Source organism: Sturnira hondurensis, unplaced genomic scaffold (genome assembly GCF_014824575.4).
Source record: "Sturnira hondurensis isolate 20B ecotype Veracruz unplaced genomic scaffold, ASM1482457v3 Scaffold0008916, whole genome shotgun sequence".
Taxonomy (NCBI): Eukaryota; Metazoa; Chordata; class Mammalia; order Chiroptera; family Phyllostomidae; genus Sturnira; species Sturnira hondurensis.
In genome coordinates this window covers 1,374,394-1,395,344 of record NW_028081547.1, presented here as the reverse complement: position 1 = coordinate 1,395,344, position 20,951 = coordinate 1,374,394, and the positions used below count along the sequence as shown (strand labels likewise).

The following is a 20,951-nucleotide window of genomic DNA, read 5'->3' as shown; positions in this document are numbered from 1 at the left end:
TTAGGAAATGTCAGAAGTCACAGGGTGCAAAACCTGGGCTGTAGGGGGGCTGAATCACCTGGGTGATTTGATATTTTGCCAAAATGTTCTGCACAAGATGTACTGCATGAGTGGGCATGTTGTCATAATAAAGCTGTCAATCACCAGTTGTCCATAGCTGCAGCCTTCTGAATCATCCCAATAGTTTCTGCAGAGGAATGTTCAAACTCAATGCAAAATCTGCTGCAAATTCCTTGCTCTACTCATTCAATCATTTTGAAAGCAATGACCACACAAGACACACCCACACTCAATGGCATCCACCACCTCCACTGACTAGTACAGTGAAGTCATCACTGTTCACACATGTACATTCCAGTCCACTCTCCTTGGCTTCTAGGTTACATCAATGTCGTGCAAACCATTCTCATTATATTTAACAATGGCTGGACTTTTTTCAGAAAGATCTCATATATAGAACATGCCTAGCATAAAAATAGTAGGTGCTTAATAAAAGGAAAGTATTATTGTTATAGTCAAAATCTCATGGGATCCCTGACAGTAGTTTCCAAGAACAGAAAATCCAAGAAGTGGCAACGTAGTCCACCCATCTTCCACAAGGGTGCCAATACCATTCACTGGAGGAGAACAGTCTTTTCAAGAAGTAGTGTTAGGACAAGTGAGTAGTCACATGCAAAAGAATTAAGTCAGATGTCTTTCTCACACTATACATAAATTTACTCAAAATGAATCACAGATGAAAATGTAAGAGCTAAAACTATAAAACTCATAATATAAAACACAGCTATCTTTGTGACTTTGAGTTAGGCATGGTTTCTTAGATAAAACATCAAAAGCATTAGTAACAAAAGAAAGATAAGGTGGAATTTGTCAAATTTTTAAACTTTTTCTTTTTAAAGAACACCATCAAGAAAGGGAAAAGACAAAACAGAGGAAAACATTTGCAAACCAGATATCTTCCAAGAGACTAATCTCTAAAATATATGAAGAACACTTACAACTCAATAAAAAGACAAATGACCCAATTTTAAAAGAACAAAAGTCTTAGACATTTTTCTAAAGAATATATAAATGGCCAATAAGCATATGAAAAGATGTTCAACACCATTAGTTATTATGAGATACAAATCAAAACCATGAGATACCACTTTATACCCACTTGGATGGCTAAAATCAAAGTGCAGATAATAACAAGTGTTGACAAGGATGTGGAGAAATTGGAACTCTCATACATTGCTGATGGAAACATAGAATGGTGCTACCTCTGTGGAAAATAGTTTGGCAGTACTTCAAAATGTTAAATATAAAGTTATCATTATGACCCAGTAATTCCACTCCTAGGTATATACTCAAGAGATATGAAAACATGTTTCTACACAAAAACTTGCCCATACATTTTAATAGCAGCAGAATTACTTTGTTGTTGTTGTTGTTGTTGTTTTCTATAAGGTTTTTTGGGTTTTTTTAATATTCAATATTATTTTGTATTAGTTTCAGGCATATGGTATAGTGGCTAGACAATCATACTTTACAAAGTGTTTCCCCAATATTTCCAGTACCCACCTGGCATCATGCATAGTTATTATAATATTATTGTCTGTATTCACTGTGCTGTACTCCAATCTCCATGACTATTCTGTAATTACCAATCTGAATTTCCCAATCCCTCCATCTTTTCCACCCAGTCCCACAACTCCCCTCCCCTCTGGCAACCATCAGTTTATTCTGTATCTATGAGTCTGTTTCTGTTTCATTTGTTCATTTATATTATTCTTTAGATTCCACCTATTAGTGAAATCACATGATATTTGTCTTTCTCTGGTTTCACTTAGCACAATATCTGTCTTCTGGATCCATCCAGGCTGTCACAAATGGTAAGACTTCATTCTTCTGCATGGCTAGGTGCTTTGTACACATGACTAGTCCATTGTATATATGTGCCCCAGCTATTGATGGGCACCTGGGTTGCTTCCATACCTTGACAATTGTAAATAACACATAGCAGAATTTTTAAGAAGTTTTACAAGAGTGTATTTGAGCAGCCAAACTGGCGATATATGCTTGGGAGCAAGATTTTAAATGCTCCCCAGAATTTTTTTATTACCCAAAATGTTCATCAATTAATGAATGGATAAATATGGTATATCCATATAATGGAATATTATTTGGCAATCAAAAAAATGAAGGACTATAGTATACCACAACATGGATGAACCTAGAAAACATTATTATGCCAAGTAAAAGAAGCCAGGCACAAAATCATACACATGGTATGATTCCATTTATACAAAATGTCTGGAAAAAGCTAATCCATATAGACTTTAAAGCAGATTAATGGTTGTCAGGGGCTGGGAGGAGGGAGAATGGGGAGAAACTGCTAATAGGTAAAAGGTTTCCTTTTTGGAGTGATGAAAATGTTCTCAAATTAGATACTGGTGAGTGTTACACAACCCTGTGAATATACTCCAAAAACAATGGCGTTGTATATATCATAGGGTGAATATTATGGTAGGTGAACTGTATCTCAATACAGCTGCATTTTAAAAAGCTATAAAGTACTGATACACTCTACAATATGAATGAAACTTGAAAACTATGTTAAGTGAAAGAATTCAGTCACAAAAGATTATATATTATGTAATTCCATTTATACAAAATGGATTTGTCTAGAATAGGCAAATGTCTATATAGGGACAGAAAGTCCATGAGTGGCTGCCCAGTTTATGGGGTAGAGGTTGGAGGAAATGTGGAATGACTGCTACATGGGTTTCTTTTAGCATGAAAAAATGTTCCAAATTAGGTGGTGATGATGGTTGCACACCCCTTCAAATACACTAAAGCCCACTGCATTGTAAACTTTAAAAGAATGAATATTTGTGAATTATATCTTAATAAAGCTATTTTTAAGTAAAATTTTTAAATGTTTTATTGGTCATGCTATTAGAGTTGTCCTATTTTTTCTCCCCTTTATTCCCCTCTGCTCTACACCACCCCTCCGACCAGCATTCCCCCACCTAGTTCATGTCCATGGGTCATACATATAACTTCCCTGGCTTTTCAATTTCCTGTACTATTCTTAGCCTTCCTCTGTCTGCTTTGTACATACCATTTATGCTTCTTATCCCCTGTACCTTTCCCCCCATTCTCCCCATTCTTCCTCCCTGCTATGTCCCTCCATGTGATCTCCATTTCTGTGATTCTGTTCCTTTTCTAGCTATTTGCTTAGTTTGTTTTTGTTTTTGTTTTTAGGTTCAATTGGTGATCATTGTGAGTTTCTTCTCATTTTACTGTTCATATTTTTTATCATCTTTTTTTTCTTAAATAAATCCCTTTAACATTTCATATACTAAGGGCTGGGTGATCATGAACTCCTTTAACCTGACCTTGTCTGAGAACTTTATCTGTCCTTCCATTCTAAATGAAAGCTTTGCTGGATAGAGTAATCTTGGATGCAAGTCCTTGTCTTTCCTGACTTTGAATACTTCTTTCCAGTCCCCTCTTGCCTGCAAGGTTTCTTTTGAGAAATCAGTTGACAGTGTTATGGGAACTTGCCTGGGTTATGGTGCTGCAGGAGGAGGGGGAGTGGGGTCCCAGAAAGAACAATGCCGCTTGCTCTGCTCTCTGCTTTGATTCACTTCCCCCACTACCCACAAGCAAACTGGGCCCTTCTGGTGCTGATTGTTGAGTGGGTGTTTTTGTGTACCTTCTAGGATCCTGTGAGTCTCTCCCAAAAACTCTCCTGTGAGGCTGGGAGTTTCTCCTGCTGCCACAATCCCCCACAGATTTTTAATTAGAGGTTTTGAGGCTCTATTTCCCCACATTGGAACCCTGGGTTGTGGGGTCTGTCTCAGGCCTCAGTAGTTCCTCCTGGTTTATCCACACCCACATGTGGGACTGCCCAGTCCTCCTGAAGCAGCCTCAACCCATCTGCCAGCCACCATGTCACCTGCCCCAGTCCTCTCCACCTGGTTCCCCATCTCCACCCCTCCTACTGGTCTGGATGAATGCTTCTTTAACTACTTGGTTGTCAGACTTTGATACAATTCAATTTTCTGGCAGTTCTACTTACTTTTTGATTTTAAACTTGTTGTTATCCTTCCTTTGGTTGTGCAAGGAGGCAAAACATATCTATCTATGCCTCCATCTTGGCCACAAATCTCTAAAGTATGGTGTTTGTGTTTTTTTAAGTGGTAACATGGTATAGTCTGGGAGAGACAGGAGAGAAGCATAAGTCAGCAACATGAGGGATCGCTGCCATGGCCATACCAGCAGTGTCCTCTGTCTTCTCAGCAAGTGCCCCCTCTACAATAGATAAGTGGGAAATGGTATCCATGAGCTGACAGGACCAGGAATGGACCCCTCTCCTGGACCAGTCCGGGCAGCATCTCATTCCTGGGAAGTGACAAGGAGGATGCAAGGTCTAATTAATGTTGTTGGGTACTTACAATGGGAAGTAATGGGAAACCTGGTGCAATGGCCATGCAGAGAAGAGCAAAAAGAGCCAGCTTGAAAACAGAATGTGGAGTAGCCTCAATGAGGGAGAAGAAGGAAGAAGAAAAAGCTGATTTACCCTGGAACACTCTCCAGTCCCAATCTCAGGGAGACCCTCAGCATTGCCTATTCATATTTTGGTTGTTTGACATCTCCAATGAATTCCCCCTTTTGCTTGAGACATCTATTCCAAGGTCCCTATGAAGTATCCATTTACTTCTTCCTGCCCTGGCAAAGACTGTTACTTGTCCCTCAAAACCATGTTCTTCACCTTGGGCTAGAGATAGCCTATATTTCTGTCCCCTCGATCACCCCCTGCAGGTAGGTGTGCCAGGAGACTAAGCCACAGCTACTGCCACAGGAACAGAAGTGACAAGGGTGGACTTCTGCTCAGGCCTTTGTGAAGAATTGGAAGGAAAGCTTCCTGCTATGACTACCCTGCCTTGGATTAGAAGAGTTAAAAAAAAATCTGTTTTGTGTTTATGCCCATCCCATTGTGGGACCTAACTGTCACAGTTTAGCCGGCTATAACTGAAACAAGGCAGGAAGGCAGTATCTCTCACCAACAAGATGGAGGGCACAGTTAGCCCCTGGGCCAGGACTATAAAGTGAAATCTTGAGGTCATGAAAATGCTAACCTTAACTTGTACCACCCTGAATGAACACCTCCTTGGATTTCACATCATAGGCAACTTATTCCCTCATCTTAGCCCTGTTAGCCACCATAGTAATTGGCAACCACCTTACAAAATGGAGCTAACACAGAGAGAGAAAATGTCTACAATATTGTGGTAACTATGTATGGGTCCAGGTGGGTACTGGAAATATTGAAGGGATAACTTTGTAAATTATATGATTGTCTAACTACTATGCTGTACACCTGAAACTAATGCAAAATAATATTAAATGTAGACTGTAATTAAAAAATAAAAATTTAAAAGTTTTTAAAACAGGTAGAAGAACTGAATAAACAGTTTTTCAAAGGACATACAGATGGCCAGCAGGTAGATAAAAAGGTGCTCAGCATCACTAATCATCATGGAAACTCAAATCAAAACCACAATGAGCTATCACCTCACACCTGTTAGAATGGTTGTCATTAAAAACACAAGAGAAAACAAGTGTTGGCAAGGATATGGACAAAAGGGAACCCTTGTACACTGTTGTTAAGAATGTATTGGTACAACTACTACAGAATATAGTATTGAGGTTCTTCCAAAAATTAATAACTACCATGTGAACCAGCAATTCCACTCTTGGGTATATGTGGAAGAGAAATGAAATAACTAACTCAAAAAGATATCCATGTTCCATGTTCATTGCAGCATTATTAACAATAGCCAATCTAAGTGCCCACAAAAGGAGACCTGGATAAAGAAAATATATGTAAGCGCGCACACACACACAAATATTACTGAACCATAAAAAAGAAAATCCTGGCCCTGGCTGGTGTAGCTCAGTGGATTGAGCTTGGGCCTGCAAACCACAAGATCACAGTTCGATTCCCAGTCAGGGCACATGCCTGGGTTGCAGGCTAGTTCCCAGCAGGGGACTCACGAGAGGCAACTATACATTGATACTTCTCTTCTTCCCTTCCCCTCTTAAGATAAATAAATAAGATCTTAAAAAAAAAAGAAAATCCTGCCACTTATGACATGGATGGACCTTTGAAGACAGTATGCTAAATAAGTCAAAGAGAAAAACATAAGTAGTGCACAATCTCACTTACATGTGGAAATCTTAAAAAAAAAAAAAAAAAAAAAACAGAAGACAGATTGTGGTTGCCAAAGGCAGTGTTGTAGGGGAGGGACAGGAAGGGTGGAAGGTGGGGAAACTGGAAGCAAGGGGTCAAAAGGGACAAAATTACAGTTATAAGGAAGTTCTAGGAATGTAGTGTGCAGAATGATGACAACAGTAAGCAATACTATATTGTACATTTGAAAGTTGTTAGGAGAATAGATCTAAAAAGTTATCATAAGAAAAAAATTTGTCTGTGTGAGGTGACGAATATTAACTAGACTTATAATGGTAATAATTTTACAATACATACACATATCAAATCATTTTTGCTATTATACACCTTAAATTAATACTGTATATGTCAATTACATCTCAATGAAATGAAAATAAAAATAAAAACACCTAGGGGTAGAACTTTTTTTAAAGTAAATGGCACTGAGTAGCAAATGGCTCACCTGCTTTTGGAGGGAAGCCAGCTCAAGGTGAAAAGGTCTGAAGCTCAGTCCTCTCCCCACTGGTAAGTTGAGAGACTTGAGGCAAGTCACCTAACCTCTCTGTGCCTCAGTGGTCTCATCCATAAGCAGAAAAAAATAGAGTGCTACCTGTATGCAAAACAGAGGTGCCAGATCAACTGAGAACTTTCTGTCCTTCTCCAAGGCCTGAAGGAAAGAGGCATCCTGTTTCACATTCCCTCCAACAAGGAGAGTTGCAACTCAGTGTTTGCCTACAGGTCGGGCAAATTCTCACCAAACACCCTGAATATCATCAACTGTAGGAGTCAGCATAGGACTGAACCAGACCCTCTCTTGAATCCTCTCTGGCTCTGCGATGTGCATACGTAGAGCTTTCTGAAAACATAATTCCACAGACTAACTGCCCAGGCAGAGCGGCTCAGCTGGGTGAGCGGTCACTGTGAGGTGCAGGGAGCCTATCCCTGGATTAATGAGGTGAGTGTTGAAGCCCCCGCACTGTCGCAGCCTCTCCCTCTGAAGCAATGTATTTTCAAAAGAAATAATACACTGCAGCTGAGAAGAGAACAGGGTGTAAATCTTTCCTTCCTCCAAGCAATGCAGAATAGAAATCTATAGAGGCAAATGCTTGATGTCCAAAGATGTGGACTTTTTTAAGAATCCAATTTGAGAGGTTCCACCTTACTGCCTCGCACCAAGTCCCTGCCAAGGCTTACTTAAAGGGATACAGGAGATGGATGTGGTGCAGCAGGGCTTACAGCTAGCTGCCTTGCAGGCCAAGTTCCTTGAGCAGAAGACTGTCTCTTCCTCAACTCACCAGAGCAGGATTTTCTCTTTCAATTTCTTGCTCTTAGAATAAGGTGGCTGAAAGCCACTTTCTCAGCTCCACTCCCTTATCTTAGAGTAGGAAACTGAGGCCCAGAGAAGAAAGAGGACTTGCCTGAGATCACACAAGTATAGTTTGGCACAGGTATGGCTTGAAGGCAGGTCTTGTACCCAGGACTCTGGGCCCCTACCCAAAATGTCAAAGAACGTGACAGAGACATTGCACAGTGGGGAGACCACTGAACCAGAATTGGGCCTCTGGGGTTCTAGCATTCTTCCTCCCAAAGAAGTCGCAGGCCCCTTGGCTGGGGAGCTACAAGAGGAATGCGGTCTGCACAGGATCTGCAGAGGCATTGCGGCAAGGATGGGTAGACATTGCCATGCACATGTGAACAGCAGAAAGCCCTGCAGGCTCAGCTTCCCTACAAGGGCCGAATCCCATAAACAAGATTACCACCCCCATTAGACCTTCTCTGAGAAGAAAGAGTGACCTCTCCAGTTGATGTGGCATCAGGCTTTTTTCACGCTTCCACAAGGGTAGCAGCCATGACAACAAAGCAGGCAGCATCCAAGCCTGTGCCCACAGTGCCCCCTTGTGGGAATCTGTGTGGTTCATCACAACTCCCTATTCCACCAAAGGGAAGGTCAGTGATGGGGCAGTCTTTAGTAACGCCCTTCCTAGTCTCAAAAGCTGATCCCTCTGGAAATTCTCCCCCTCCATTACCTCAGTGTTGCTCAAACTTCAACCTGCATCAGAATCACCCGAAGGACCTAAAACACAGGCTGCTGGGCCCCACCCTATTTCTGATTGAGTAGTTCTTGGGGTGGAGGGAAGCCTAAGAATTTGCATTTCTAACAAGTTCCCAGTTGCTGACACTGTCTGTTCAGAACCACTTTGGGAGAACCATTGCCTTAGCTAATCTCTCAGCACCCATCAAGGCTCAGTACAAGTTCTAACCTCTTAGTGAGAAATTCCATTGAGTGTCCCCAACATGACATAGAGTATCAGAGCTGTGTCATTTTGACCCAGTTTCTTAACCTCTTTGGCACCAATCCCTTCATCTATAAAATGGAGAGAATAGTACCTCCCTTATAGAGTAGTTAAGAAAAGTAAATGAGATAATTCATCCAACAGGCTTATTATGTACCTGGCAAACAGAAAACTATTCTGCTGTCATTAACTATTTTATTAGTAACACTAACGCTAAAACTATGTCCTACTCAAATACTATTGCCATACTCATGTCCTACTCAAAGACACAACTCTCAGAGACAGAAAGGACTTCCGAGACTCTTTAGTTCAGTTTCCCTAACCTAGCTGACCAGCAGCAAGTTGGTCACCTGAAGCAAGCTGACCACCTGAAGTTGTTCAACTGCAGATGCTTGGGTGTCACCAAGTCTGTAAACTGGGACTGGGAGCCTTGGGCATCCGTATTTTGAACAAGCCAATACATGCCAGGCTTGGAAACCACTTACCTAGCCCGTATACCTCATCTGGACAGGGAAACAGAAGCCTTGAAAAGGGAAGTCCCTTGCCATTCCACGGCCCAGCTGCTTGGTGGATGGGTGATCAGAAAGTAGGTCTCCAGATTCCAGTCTAGTCCTTCCCCAAACTAAACTGCTTGAATGCCATCTCATCACTAACACCCTGCACAAATCCTCTCTTACATACATGATGAACAGTCCCACAGCTTAAGTATCTGCCAGGCAGACTAATTTGGCATGTGTCAAGGACACTCAACCCACTGCTGAACATCTAATTTCCCACCGTATTCAATCAACCAAAATATTGAAGAGAAATCCTTAGCCTGGCATACCAGGTTCTCCCTGACCTATTCCCAGAGTCACATTTTCCACCAGAACCTCACTCGAACTCCTAACCAGACCAGTTTGTTATTCTGTGGTGGTGGTGGGGAACTCACTTCCACAAGTCTAGGGTACGTAAGTGTGAGTACGTGGAAGGTCAAGTGAAAATTGACGTTGCTCCACTCAGACCCACTACAGAGCTCTGGAATTCAGGAAAGCCTGTTTTGTCGGCACAAATGAACTCAGTGGGATACCTCTGTACTCTTCCAACCACCCTGAGTTTGTTTCTCAAGTGGAATTTCTACCAGAGATGCATTGTGCAAAACTGCTGGAAGCCACCAGTCACCGTGCGACCTCCCAGCTCGCTGATAATGAACACAATGACTACTTGCCCACTCTGCTCCCACCCTCCCCAGTCTGATGGCCTTTCCCCCAAGAGAATGACTGGTATCACACCTTACCACAGCTGCCTGCTCTTCCCGTCTCCGTGTTCCTGTCTTTCATGGCCCCGAGTAAGCCCCATTCCTGTGTCCAGACCCAATCATGTTTTGCCTCAGCTGTTCTCTCAAGTCAGCCAATAGCCAACTCTACTACACAGATCCTCTCGCCTCTGGGTCCCTACAACGTAATTTAACACAATTACACATTTTTTCTTCATGGTAAGCTGAAGCCAGGTCATGAGACTGGTTAAGTTGCTAAACTCACTCTGAGCTTTAAGGTGAGGGACTGCTTTATCCAGCTCCCAGAGAAGGAACTAACACACAGCTAAGTAAATGATGAATTCTGGCCATCTAGTAACTTGCCCAATAATTCCCTGGCAACAGACACCTTGCTGGGAACATAATACACATACAAATCATGAATCTTACACATTTTATGTCCTGCAGAAAACAGTTCCTCAATATTGGAGTGCATGAATACATGCATAACAGACTCACTTTACAAACTGTGTTCCAACCTCAGCCCCATCACTTAGTTGGGTAAGTTATTTAGCTGTTCTAAGCCCTCTCCAACATGGGTCCAGTTAAGACATGACTCTCAGGGTTACTGTGCAAATCAGGAAATGTGACGTATTTAAGACGCTGCTTTTAAGGAAGAGCCTGAAATAATCAAACTGCCAAGGAGAAGAGCTGCGTGGGAATGTGAACCTACAAAATTCAGGAGTGTGGTTCTAAGGCAAGCTATAAAGCACCCCAGTAGTCACTGGGCTGTTTAAAGCTGCCCTTTCCAGAACCTCTAGCTTCTTTTCTTACCACTCTCCTAAGATACTTGCTACCTCTCAGTGACTCGGCCCCACAAGTACCAAGTTGTAGGAGTGGATGTGCTCTCCCTGTTGACTCTGATTAGTAAAGTCAAACTTGCATTTTTAAGGAGGCTGTTTCAAAGCCTGTTGACAGGGGCAGTGTGGTGTGATTACTGTCAGGGCCGACAAAGTGCTGAATCTAGTTCAATAGCACAATTGTCCACAACCCAGCTAATTCCTACAAGTCCCTGCTTCCTGTCAGTTGCTTAGCAGCTGTTTCCAAACTGTTCTCAAAGATCATGACCATCAAAATAGCCTTGAGCAGAGCAAAATACCATTGGAAGGTTAACCTAAGCAGGAGACCAACTGACTTACCCACACGCAGCAGGACTAGATGGAAGGAAAAGAGAATGCAGAAGGAAGGAAAGGAGTCTGCAGAAGGGACGCAAGACTAGCAAGCAGATAGATAAAGGTGCAGGGTAGCTGTAAACATCCTGGTGCTTGTAGCCAGACCTCTAAAATCATACCATCATGCAGGAAGGTGGACCAGCTGCTGCTTCCTCTGGTATTTAAAGAGGCTAAAAATCTGGACTTTCATGTAAAATTTGTTTCAAAATGCTCTGCCTGTCCAACAAAGCCTGCAGATGAAGACTGCCAGTTTGTAACTTCCACAATATCCTAGCCCAAGCAGCTCCCTGGAAAAACAGGCCCTGCCAGAGTTCATCACAATTCCCTTCTGCAGAGACTAAGGCTACAAACTGCCCTCCCACAGAACACCACCTGCCCCCTCCCACCCCCCCCAAAAAAAAAAAAAAAAAAAAACACCACACACTCAGAACGGAAGGGCACAGGGTAGAGGATCACAGGGGAAAAGGGGATGGACTCACATGAACAAGTATAAAGGACACATAGACAGTAACTAAGGTGGGGGGCGGAAATGGGAAGGAGGAGGGGAGCGCTGGGGGGGGCAGGGCTGGGAATATAGGACAGAAAACTATAATTGAACAAGAATTAAATTTTAAAAAAAGAATGGAAGAGCAGAGACTGTTTCCCAGATAAGGCCAAGTTAAAGGGGTTCATCACCACCAATCCCTTATTTTATGAAATGTTAAGGGACTTAGCCAAGATAAAAAACATGTACAGTAAAATGACAGCAAACACAACTGCACCTAAAACAAAAACAAACACAACTAGAACAGGAACAGAACCACAGAAATGGAGATCACATGGAGGTCTAATACAGGAAATCAGAGGAGCAGGGGGAAAGACAGAGAATAAATAAGTAGCATAGACAGTAGCTAGAAAAGAGACAGGGAGAGGACAAGTATGGAAATGGAGAAGCTAAACTTAACTTGTAATTATGACATATAGACATGAACTAAAGAGGGGGAATGTGGGTGGGAGGGGGGACCGGGTAGAGGAGAGTGAAGGGGGAAAATGGGACAACTGTAATAACATAAAATATTTTTAAAAAACCAACCACACCAACTCCACATCTTGAGACTTTTTTAGTAAGATTTACTTTCAGAGAGGGGAAGGGAGAAAGAGAAAAGCACCCATTGTCTCTTGCAAGAGCACAACAGACCTGGCCTACAACTCAGGTATGTGCCCTGACTGGGAATTGAACCAGATTTAGCTTGGCAGGTCAATGCCCAAGCCACTGAGCCAAGCCAATCTGAGCTACATCTTAAGACTTGAAGGACCACCTTTACCTCCATTCAGGCTCCCCGCAGTTGTCTTATCAGTCCTTATAGTACCCCAATGTGAAAACTACCCACACCTTATTTTTGATATATCACTTCCATTAGACCTGCTCCTTTGTAACCACCCACTCCTGGGGTCACACCCTTCCCACCCCTACTGTCAGCTTCACCTCCTGCCCTGTACCCAGCCAGCCCAAATACAACTTCTCCCAACATCTTCCCAGTCTTGCCCCTGCATGCTGCTCACAAGTCCTCAGCTCCCAAAACCTACTAGCTCAGTCTCAGTCACAGGAAACTCCATCCCTTACTGCAACATCTGCCATCAGGCATGAATGACCCATCCTTCATGCACCACTCCTTAAAAATGCCACCTCACCTCAACTCCCTACTCCTCACCCACTTGGATGAAAACTTACAGGCTTAAGGCCCCTACTCTTCCATTCTCCCTACTAACCATCTAACTCCTTCCTGGTCCTAACAAGGGAACCCAACAGGCCTCGGGCCCCACAAACCTAGGTATGCAGTCTCAACACAAGCACAGAGGAACTACACCCGCCCCCCACCAGGCCCATCTATGCACACCCTACACCCATCAGTCTAGCTCCATCTTGTGAAGGCGTCTCCCCATTCCCTCCTGCACATGTGCCTTCTGCCATGATTCCTCCTTTTCCTGGATCCCCTTTGTACCCAACCAACCAGGTCTTTCAAATCCTGTACTGCTTCCTAAGGTTTCTCTGGAGCTTTTCATCCACTGCCACGGTTCCCAATGTTTGTACACTCGACTTCTAAATGGACCCACCAAAAGTGCAAGCCTATCATCATACATCAATTTCAGGAAAAAATAAAATGGCATCCCAAACCCCTAAGCCACTAACCCCTTTCTCCCCTCATACCCACTTTTTCTATCCTCTCAAAAGGCACCTCAACCCACACCGTAAATAACCCCTCTTCAAATCTCCCAACCCCACACAACTAACCAAAAAGTCAAAGTTCAGGACCACAACCCTGGTGCCTGCAAAAGCCGTGAGAATCAGCATCCTGGGGGAAAAATAAAAGCAGTACTAAGTACTCCTCCATGTTTCATAAAAAGCACGCATCATCAGATGTAACAATTACACACTACACCCAAATTTCCATTACACAAGAGCCGCTTTCAAATCCCAAATCTACAACACACAAATACCAATTCTGACAGATCCTATTCAGGACAGAAAACGTGACCTACTAATTTTTTTTTGGTGGGGGGGGGGGAGGCCAGTAAATAACGTTTTGGTAACAAGAACAAAGTGGGGTTCTACAAAGACCAAAATGGAATTTTAAGTGTCTCTTTAAGAGGCAAACTACACTGACGGCTGACACTAACATGAGCGTCCCGGACTGGCCCCATATGCTCCCGCGTGGCCCATACCCTACACCCGACATCTTTGTGTCATGAAATGGAAGGATAAACACCACTCCATCACACCAAGTTTTCAGTGAATGCTTAATGAAACATGTGAACTTGGATAGCAAACTAAGCCTGCTAAAACGGCACACTAATTACATTCCCAGTACACTTCAAATATATTTCAAAGAACCAGACACATAAAAATTCTTAGTTTATTAATCTTCTCATGAAAAATCTGCATAATCACCACAGATAAAGTCACTGAAGAATCTTTACTCCTTCTGTGAATCAAAGAAAAAAAATTAGTTAGCAACTGAGGAACTGAACTTTAAAAATTAAAGTTCAAAGTCTTTAACAAACTACAAAATTCATGACACCCATGCAGAACTAGTATTAGTAACCTAGAACTATGTTAGGTTTGTATGACTGTAACATAATGTGAGCATCAACAGATAGAGCATTCAAGTTAGGAATAAAATAAAAAAGTGAGTTATTATTTTAAAAACAAAACCATGTCACTATTACAGCATTTAATAGGCTACAACTCTTAAGAGCGTCTATAAATCTATTTTCTTAATCTATTTCACATGCTTTACTGTGTCAGTAAACCAAGTCTAGTGATCTAAATGAAAAGCTTGAATTATACCTGTTGACCAATCTCCAGCTCACTGAATCAGTGGCAGGGAAAGGAGAGGGAAAAGGGAAAAAAACACTCATTAACAGTCCTTTTTTAAATTCCAAAATAACTTGCATTTAAGTGCATGCAATCAGGTACTTTAAAGATGATCATTTTGTTCTTTGCAATTGTATAAAGAACACTCTTTGGACACACTCATTGATTTTATTACTCCCAATTTTGAGAATAGCTTGCCTGGTTCCTATGGTTCTTATGGCTGGCATGATGAGTTCGCTATGAAGAGAGGTCAGTATAATGGTAATGGAAACCCAGGCTGCCCCTGCCAACTTCTGGATGAAGTAGGCATACCTAGCCTTGGGCTCTCCACTCTGCCCAGCAGCACTGTGCTGGGCACACATGCACAATTGACAGACTTGGTAATCATCCCAGGCCAAAGTCTAATTTAACTGCAATATGAGAGCTCTAAATGATCAAACAAGTCTTTTAAAACTCATCTCAGTTCAATACTTTAAAAGCCACCATTCACAGCCAACAAAAGTAGTGCAAATTAGTATTAAAAGAGAACTTAGCTAAATTGAAAATGCTTTAACTGTTCTTTAAACATGACACTATTTACTCCTTTATTTTAAGTAACTTATTGCACCCAAAAGGTAGAAGCAAATACCAATTCCAATATCTGAACAAAACTGAAATGAAAGGAACACTAATATGCCTGCCTTTTTTTAGCCAAAAAATACATGAGCTCATCTATACATTCATTTTGCAGTTGACTTTTCAGAGCAGTGCTAGTGAAATGCACCAGCGCAACTTTAAATTGGAACAGTGATGGCTCACGTCTGCTCTCTGTACCTGTCACCGCTGAGCAGTAACACGTGACTCAGGCTGAATGAAGAAAAGAACCTGTTAAATATCCTTCGGCTATAGATCAGAAGGCATATTTTGACCATATCTTTTCTGCAACCTCCAGAACTTCTGTAAATAAGTGTAAGCCTCACGAACAGGGAGTGTCTCTAAGCAGCAAGCAGTTCCTTGCGCAGTTTGTTACTATTAATTTCATGGCACTGGGAACTCAATGTGATTTGAGTTCCGGGCAGGCAGAACAAGCTTACTGCCCAGCCTGGCAGGAAATACCTGCCAGGGTCAGTGACCACCAGTTTCAAAACTCCACTATCCCCAACCCAGGCTCAGCCCACATTATATATACTTGTGGGAAAAACACATTTATCAACAGCTTTAATGTGAATATACAATTATACTGGAAATTTTTCAATTAAAGACAGACATCATATGAAAAACTGGAGTTCAGTAATAACCAATGGAATGGTAGGAGAGAGAGTAAAGGCAGCTCTGAGTGGATGATCCCAGGACAGTGGCTCTGCTGTATTTCCGGGACCAGTTTATTACCACAGCTGCCCGAGTGTGGAGCAATCTCCATCCCCCAAGGAAAAGACTGCTCCTAAATGGGTGAAGGGGTGAGAGGACTCATCTCAAGCCCTGTGTTAACTAAAGCCATTTCCCTGATTATGAAACCTTCTGGGGCACAGCTTCCCAAGTAGAAGTTAAAAGGCCTACTTAACAGGATATCCACCTTCCTCCGCTAGGTCACTTTACAATCTAACGTGCATTTTTGAGTTTCCAAAATAAGTGATTAGAAGTTTTTCTCCCTTGTTCACAATATGCTATTTTAAAACACAGCAGTGGTGTTGTAATAAATCATACTACAAAACTGTCGTTCAAAAGCCAACATGCAAAGCATCAAAGCAAACTCAGTGAAGGTGATGCATCCCCACACCGTGCTCAGAATCTCAGTACCTGCCAGATACTTCATTTCTGATGAACAAGAAATCCAAGAAAGTAGAGGGAAAAGGCAAAAAAAAAAAAAAAAGTTCACAGAACACTTGATTATTTGTTAATTTAACAACCCAACACTTAATTCAACTGTTTACAATTAACTAGGCAAAGCTGGTAAAAAGCTACTTATCATTAAAACCACTTAAGTTTTGGCTAACTGGAGATAAACAATTGAGATTTCAACTGCCTCTCCAGCATGCCAGGAAAACATGGGCCACATTGATTCAACTCTTTCTTAAACCAGTTGTCCATTTTAAAGTTAGTTTCAGAAAACTAGATCTGTTCCCACAGTTAAGTCTATGCCAATTAGCAGTAAAATGAAATCCCTGATTGGGCTTGCAAGGCACCTACCAAGACAATCAGTGAACCGATGTGGCCCCCATATTGTGCTAATCTGTGAGCTGTAGCAAAGCTACTGTGGAAGAAGCTACTCTACTGAGGTGGTAAGATACTACATTATGTAGCTTCTCAAAATACATTACCTTCTGTGATCCCGAAGTAGTAGAAGGGAAGAAACATTAAGAAAGGTTATTAAAAAAATTAAACCCCCTTTTCTAGAAAATAAAGACCTGCAGCTGACATTTCTGTAATTTCCCTGATGAAACCATACCTTTTTGCCTGCACCAACATTGGCCTTTGCAGTCCCCCTGACTTTCTTCATTCTGTTCTTGCGTTCCTTTCTCTGTTTTCTTGAAGTCTTCTTCTTCTCATATAGGCCATGCTGAAGGAAAAAGGAATATATACAGATGACTTGCAAAACATCCCCTACCAATCTGGTAGGGAAACAGATCAGCCTGGAGCTCAACAAATGCGGTTCCCCATATTGAAACTTTCCAAGTACATTTAGTGCTTGAACAGAAAGGGTCATTGAGGAACTGTGTACATCAGCACAAGAAACAAATGTTCACTCAACACTCCCTGCATGGTAAGCTCGGGGAACTGAGCTACTACTGGCCATCCTTGAACCTACAGCTCCCAAGGTTTCTACATTTTGCCTTCTCTCCGATGGTCTCTTCTTAACCAAGGGTCTCATTGCATCTCTAAATTTATTCCTCTCAGCTGACAGAGGAGCCTTTACCAAGTGCTCTACCCACCCTTCACAGACAGATGAGGGCTATCCTCTACTCATCTTTGCTCTGCCCACTTTTGCACTCACTGGTCCTGCTGCCTTAAGACTGCTTCCTCATCGCTACAAGGATCTCAGCTGCAATGCCACCTCAATACCTCCCAGACCACCCAATTAGAGTGCTGTTGTCTATCTACCACACCACAGCAATTTCCCTCACAAGTCTTCTATAGGAAAATTTATCGAACAGCAGGGAGGAAAGGTGCTGAAGTGACAGATTTAAATAACACTCCATTGGCTAGTTTAGTTTACTGTCTAGAATGTAAGCCCAGAAGCTTGCCCAGCCCACTACTGCAGTTTATTGTAGTGTACTGTAGTGCCTGGCATTCAAGGAATTATCAAAAACCTTTGTGGTTCCTGGCTACCTACGGGAGTTAAGTCCAAAAAACATTTGGTAATAAGGATCTCACTTTACTTGGTGCCAATCTACCTTTCCAAACTCATCCCTACTTCCAGTTCCTATCTCCTGCAGTACTACTACTTATCTGCGCTTCTAGACCCAGCTCAAAAGCTATGAACCCCTCTCCTAGTTCCTGTATCAAAGAACCTCTTCTCTTAACCCCTTAAGAGTTCTTTAGGACCCTCCCCAATACAAAAACCATTAAAAAATGTCTTCGGTAGCTCTTGAAGAAAATAAGGATACCTACTCTTGCGAGTCTGTGTTTGGGTTCATTTTTCTTTGCATAGTCCAAGGAATCATAAATCATGCCAAAGCCAGTTGTCTTGCCACCACCAAAATGGGTTCTGAATCCAAACACAAAGATGACATCTGGTGTGGTCTTATACATTTTGGCTAGTTTCTCCCGAATTTCTGTCTTGGGTACTGTTGCCTTGCCAGGGTGAAGGACATCAATGACCTAAAAGGAAATATCAAGTTTGGTATTTACTAAACAGATCTATGAAACAGATCTTTAAAAGTGAAGAACAATTGCCTGCGTCAATGTGCCTCAGTTGAAGCTTTGTCCAATACACCCAAAAGTCGTGGGTTCAATTCTAGATCACAGCACATACCCAGGGTATAGGCTGACCCCACTGGGGCCTCTGTGAGAAAGCAGCCAATCCCATCAATGTTTCCCTTTCTCTCTCCCTCTAAAAAAAAGGCAATGAAAACACACAAAGTGGAGAACAAGTAAGCAAACTCTAATGTGCCCCTTCTTTACCATTTGTTTCCGCTGAAGTAGTCTGTTGGTCATGAACTTCCTGGTCCGGATAGTCACTGTGTCATTCTGAAAACATAACATAGTAGTTAATGAAACTACTCAACCTTTTCTTGGTCTTGCTGTGATTTCCCAAGTCCTAAAGCTGCACTTTGCAAACCAGTAGCCACTAACCACATGTGGATAACTGATAAAAATTAAATATTTAAAATGGTATTCCTCAGCTCCAGGAGCCACATTTTAAATGTTGGAAAAGACACATGGACTAGTAGCAGGAAAGCTTCAATAAAAAGAAAAAAGGCACAAATTCCCATCTCCTCCTAAAGAGAGAGCCACCCTCCTCCACTTACAGTGCCTAAACTCACAGGGCACACCTCACACAAAGTACCCCCCCAAAATGCAGTCAGTGGCCTTGAGTGTATCTATTTATATTACTTCACTTTGTAATGGGAATCACTATGGAGTATAGTATGTCAACCTCAGCACTATTGGTATTTTGGTCCAGAGAAGCTTGTCCCAAGCTTTTTAAAATGTTTAGTTGCAACCTTGGCCTCTAATCACTAGATGCCAGAAGCAACCCCACTTTCCAGTTGTAACCCAGTGTTTCCAGACTTTCATTGTCCCCTTTGGAGCAAAAAGTCACCCCCAGTTAAGAACAGCCTCTCTGTAGTAGTAAGCCTGTAGAGTCACAGGACCGTGTTTACAGCATCCTGCACTGATCTGACACATGTAAACTACCCTTCCTGAAAGACCAGCTGTAGAGCCCATCAAATTGGACTCCCCTCTGAGTGGCCCAACAGCTCTTTTCCACAATAACTACCCAGAGACATCAGTATTTAGGATGTTCATACCAAGAGAAAATTTTACCAAAAAGATAGAGCGGCTTCACACGCCAAGGACCGATTGGTATATTTCAATTTGTTTGAAAAAGCACACCAAATACTTTGTCCACTTCAACAGTACATAATTACAAATGCAGAGTCAGGAACAAATGGCCCGCAACTGAAGCGGAATGAAACACTGGTGCTTCGAGTGACCAGGCTCGGTAATCACAACTTAAGGATGATGGACTTTTTCTAGGGCATCAGTTTCCCCAAAGTATAACAAAAGGATCCAATCAGCTGACAATATTCTGGCTTACACATGGCAACGGCTGCATTCGCCGGAACTCGCCGGGGGTCTGCCGGCAACCTCTTCACTTCCAGAGCTGCCATCACCAGCCAATTGCCCGTCCCAAACTGCGACTGCAGGTGGGATGTCTTTCACCCCACCCCACCCAATCCTCTCAGCTCTACGAAGCCCACAAACTCAGCAGCCGTTTCCTCTCCCCGGGGGCTCTCAATTCTGACGCCCGGCACGTCCCGTGCGCAGCGCAGCTTGGAGCGCCAAGCCGGCGGCGCCGGGGCCCTTGGTCATCGGCCCCCATCAGACGCGGCCAGGGAAAAGCAACGAGGTTCCGGGCGTCAGCAGCGCAGACGGGGAAAGCGGGGGACCAAAGATGGCTCAGATATGAAGTGGATGTCTGCACACGTCTGGGAGACTCACCATGATGGCTGCCAATCTTCAAGCAGCAAGGGAGGAAAAGAGAGCCACCTGCCTCCGGCCAATCGTATCAGTGCATTCGAAAGGACCCCAAGTGGTGCCGGCGTGGGGCGTGGCCAGGCTGCGAGGCGGACCACGCCAATGCCGGATTGAAAATCCTTAAAGCCCGCCTCACCCATTTTTGGCCACGCCCCAGAATTCTGCACTGGCCAATCCGGAGACGGAACAGTTAGATGCTGACTAGGTTATGTAAGCTCTTATTCAATTTTAGTTCAATACCTTGTCTCTGCTTGAGGTTTCTATAGCTTAACTCCAGTCGTAGACAAACACCCAATAATTTCACTTGTACGTGGAATCTAAAGAACAAAGTAAACAAGTAAATCAATTTGAAAGAAACTCAGAGACGGAGAGTTGACTGATGGTTGCCAGAAGAGGGGGGTTGGGATGACAGATAAAAAAGATGAAAGAAGTACAAACTGGGTACAAAATAGTCACAGGAATGTGAAGTTCAGCATAGGGAATATAGTGAATAATATTGAAATAACTATGGTGCCAGGAAGGTATTTGAATTATCGGGGGGGGGTGCTTTATATAATTGTTAACCGCTACGCTGCACACCTGAAACAAATATAAAATATTGAATGTCAACTGTAATTGAAAAAAGAAGCTTAAAAATATTAAATAAGAAGAAAATCATGTCCACCTAGTTAGAAATTAGTAAACATGGAACGCACTGTAGGAGTCCCTACTGATCAGCCTCCTCACTTGCCAACTTAAGAAACTGCATAAACTGACTCAAAACCTTTGCTATTTCAAGTGCACAAACTTTTAATTTATTGCTAATTAGTATTTTTCTGAGATTCTCTGATGACCTATCTGACTAAAAGTGAATAGTTCTTTATCTTTTTGTGCAAATCTTAGTTCTTACAAAGACTGAGCTTTTAAGGAGTACTTGCTTGATCCAGAAATTTAG

General features: G+C 42.5%; 1 protein-coding gene across 5 annotated transcripts; it reads right to left on the bottom strand.

Annotated features, from left to right (window-relative positions):
* Positions 1–13,858: 13,858 nt before the first annotated feature.
* On the bottom strand, positions 13,859–20,087 carry RPS24 (ribosomal protein S24). Of its 5 annotated transcripts, XM_037056375.1 has the most exons (8): positions 19,982–20,087; positions 18,440–18,505; positions 17,927–18,136; positions 16,764–16,874; positions 16,636–16,638; positions 16,115–16,132; positions 14,312–14,333; positions 13,859–13,946 (listed from the first exon to the last, which is right to left on the bottom strand). In XM_037056375.1, the coding sequence occupies exons 1-6, from the start codon at positions 19,982–19,984 to the stop codon at positions 16,127–16,129; spliced, it is 399 nt and encodes a 132-aa protein (XP_036912270.1). In that variant the 5' UTR covers positions 19,985–20,087; the 3' UTR covers positions 13,859–13,946; positions 14,312–14,333; positions 16,115–16,126. The 5 variants fall into 5 exon arrangements, with proteins under 5 accessions (XP_036912270.1, XP_036912271.1, XP_036912272.1 ...); XM_037056376.1 differs by lacking the exon at positions 16,115–16,132; XM_037056377.1 differs by lacking the exon at positions 16,636–16,638.
* Between the last annotated feature and the right edge of the window lie 864 nt (positions 20,088–20,951).

What these genes read in the sequence shown, in the direction of transcription:
- RPS24 (XM_037056375.1), bottom strand. An exon ending in TACTTCAGCGGAAACAAATG is followed by an intron (nt 18,137 to 18,439) that starts GTAAAGAAGGGG and finishes ATTTCCTTTTAG; the next exon opens with GTCATTGATGTCCTTCACCC. An exon ending in CCAAACACAGACTCGCAAGA is followed by an intron (nt 16,875 to 17,926) that starts GTAGGTATCCTT and finishes TTTTTCCTTCAG; the next exon opens with CATGGCCTATATGAGAAGAA.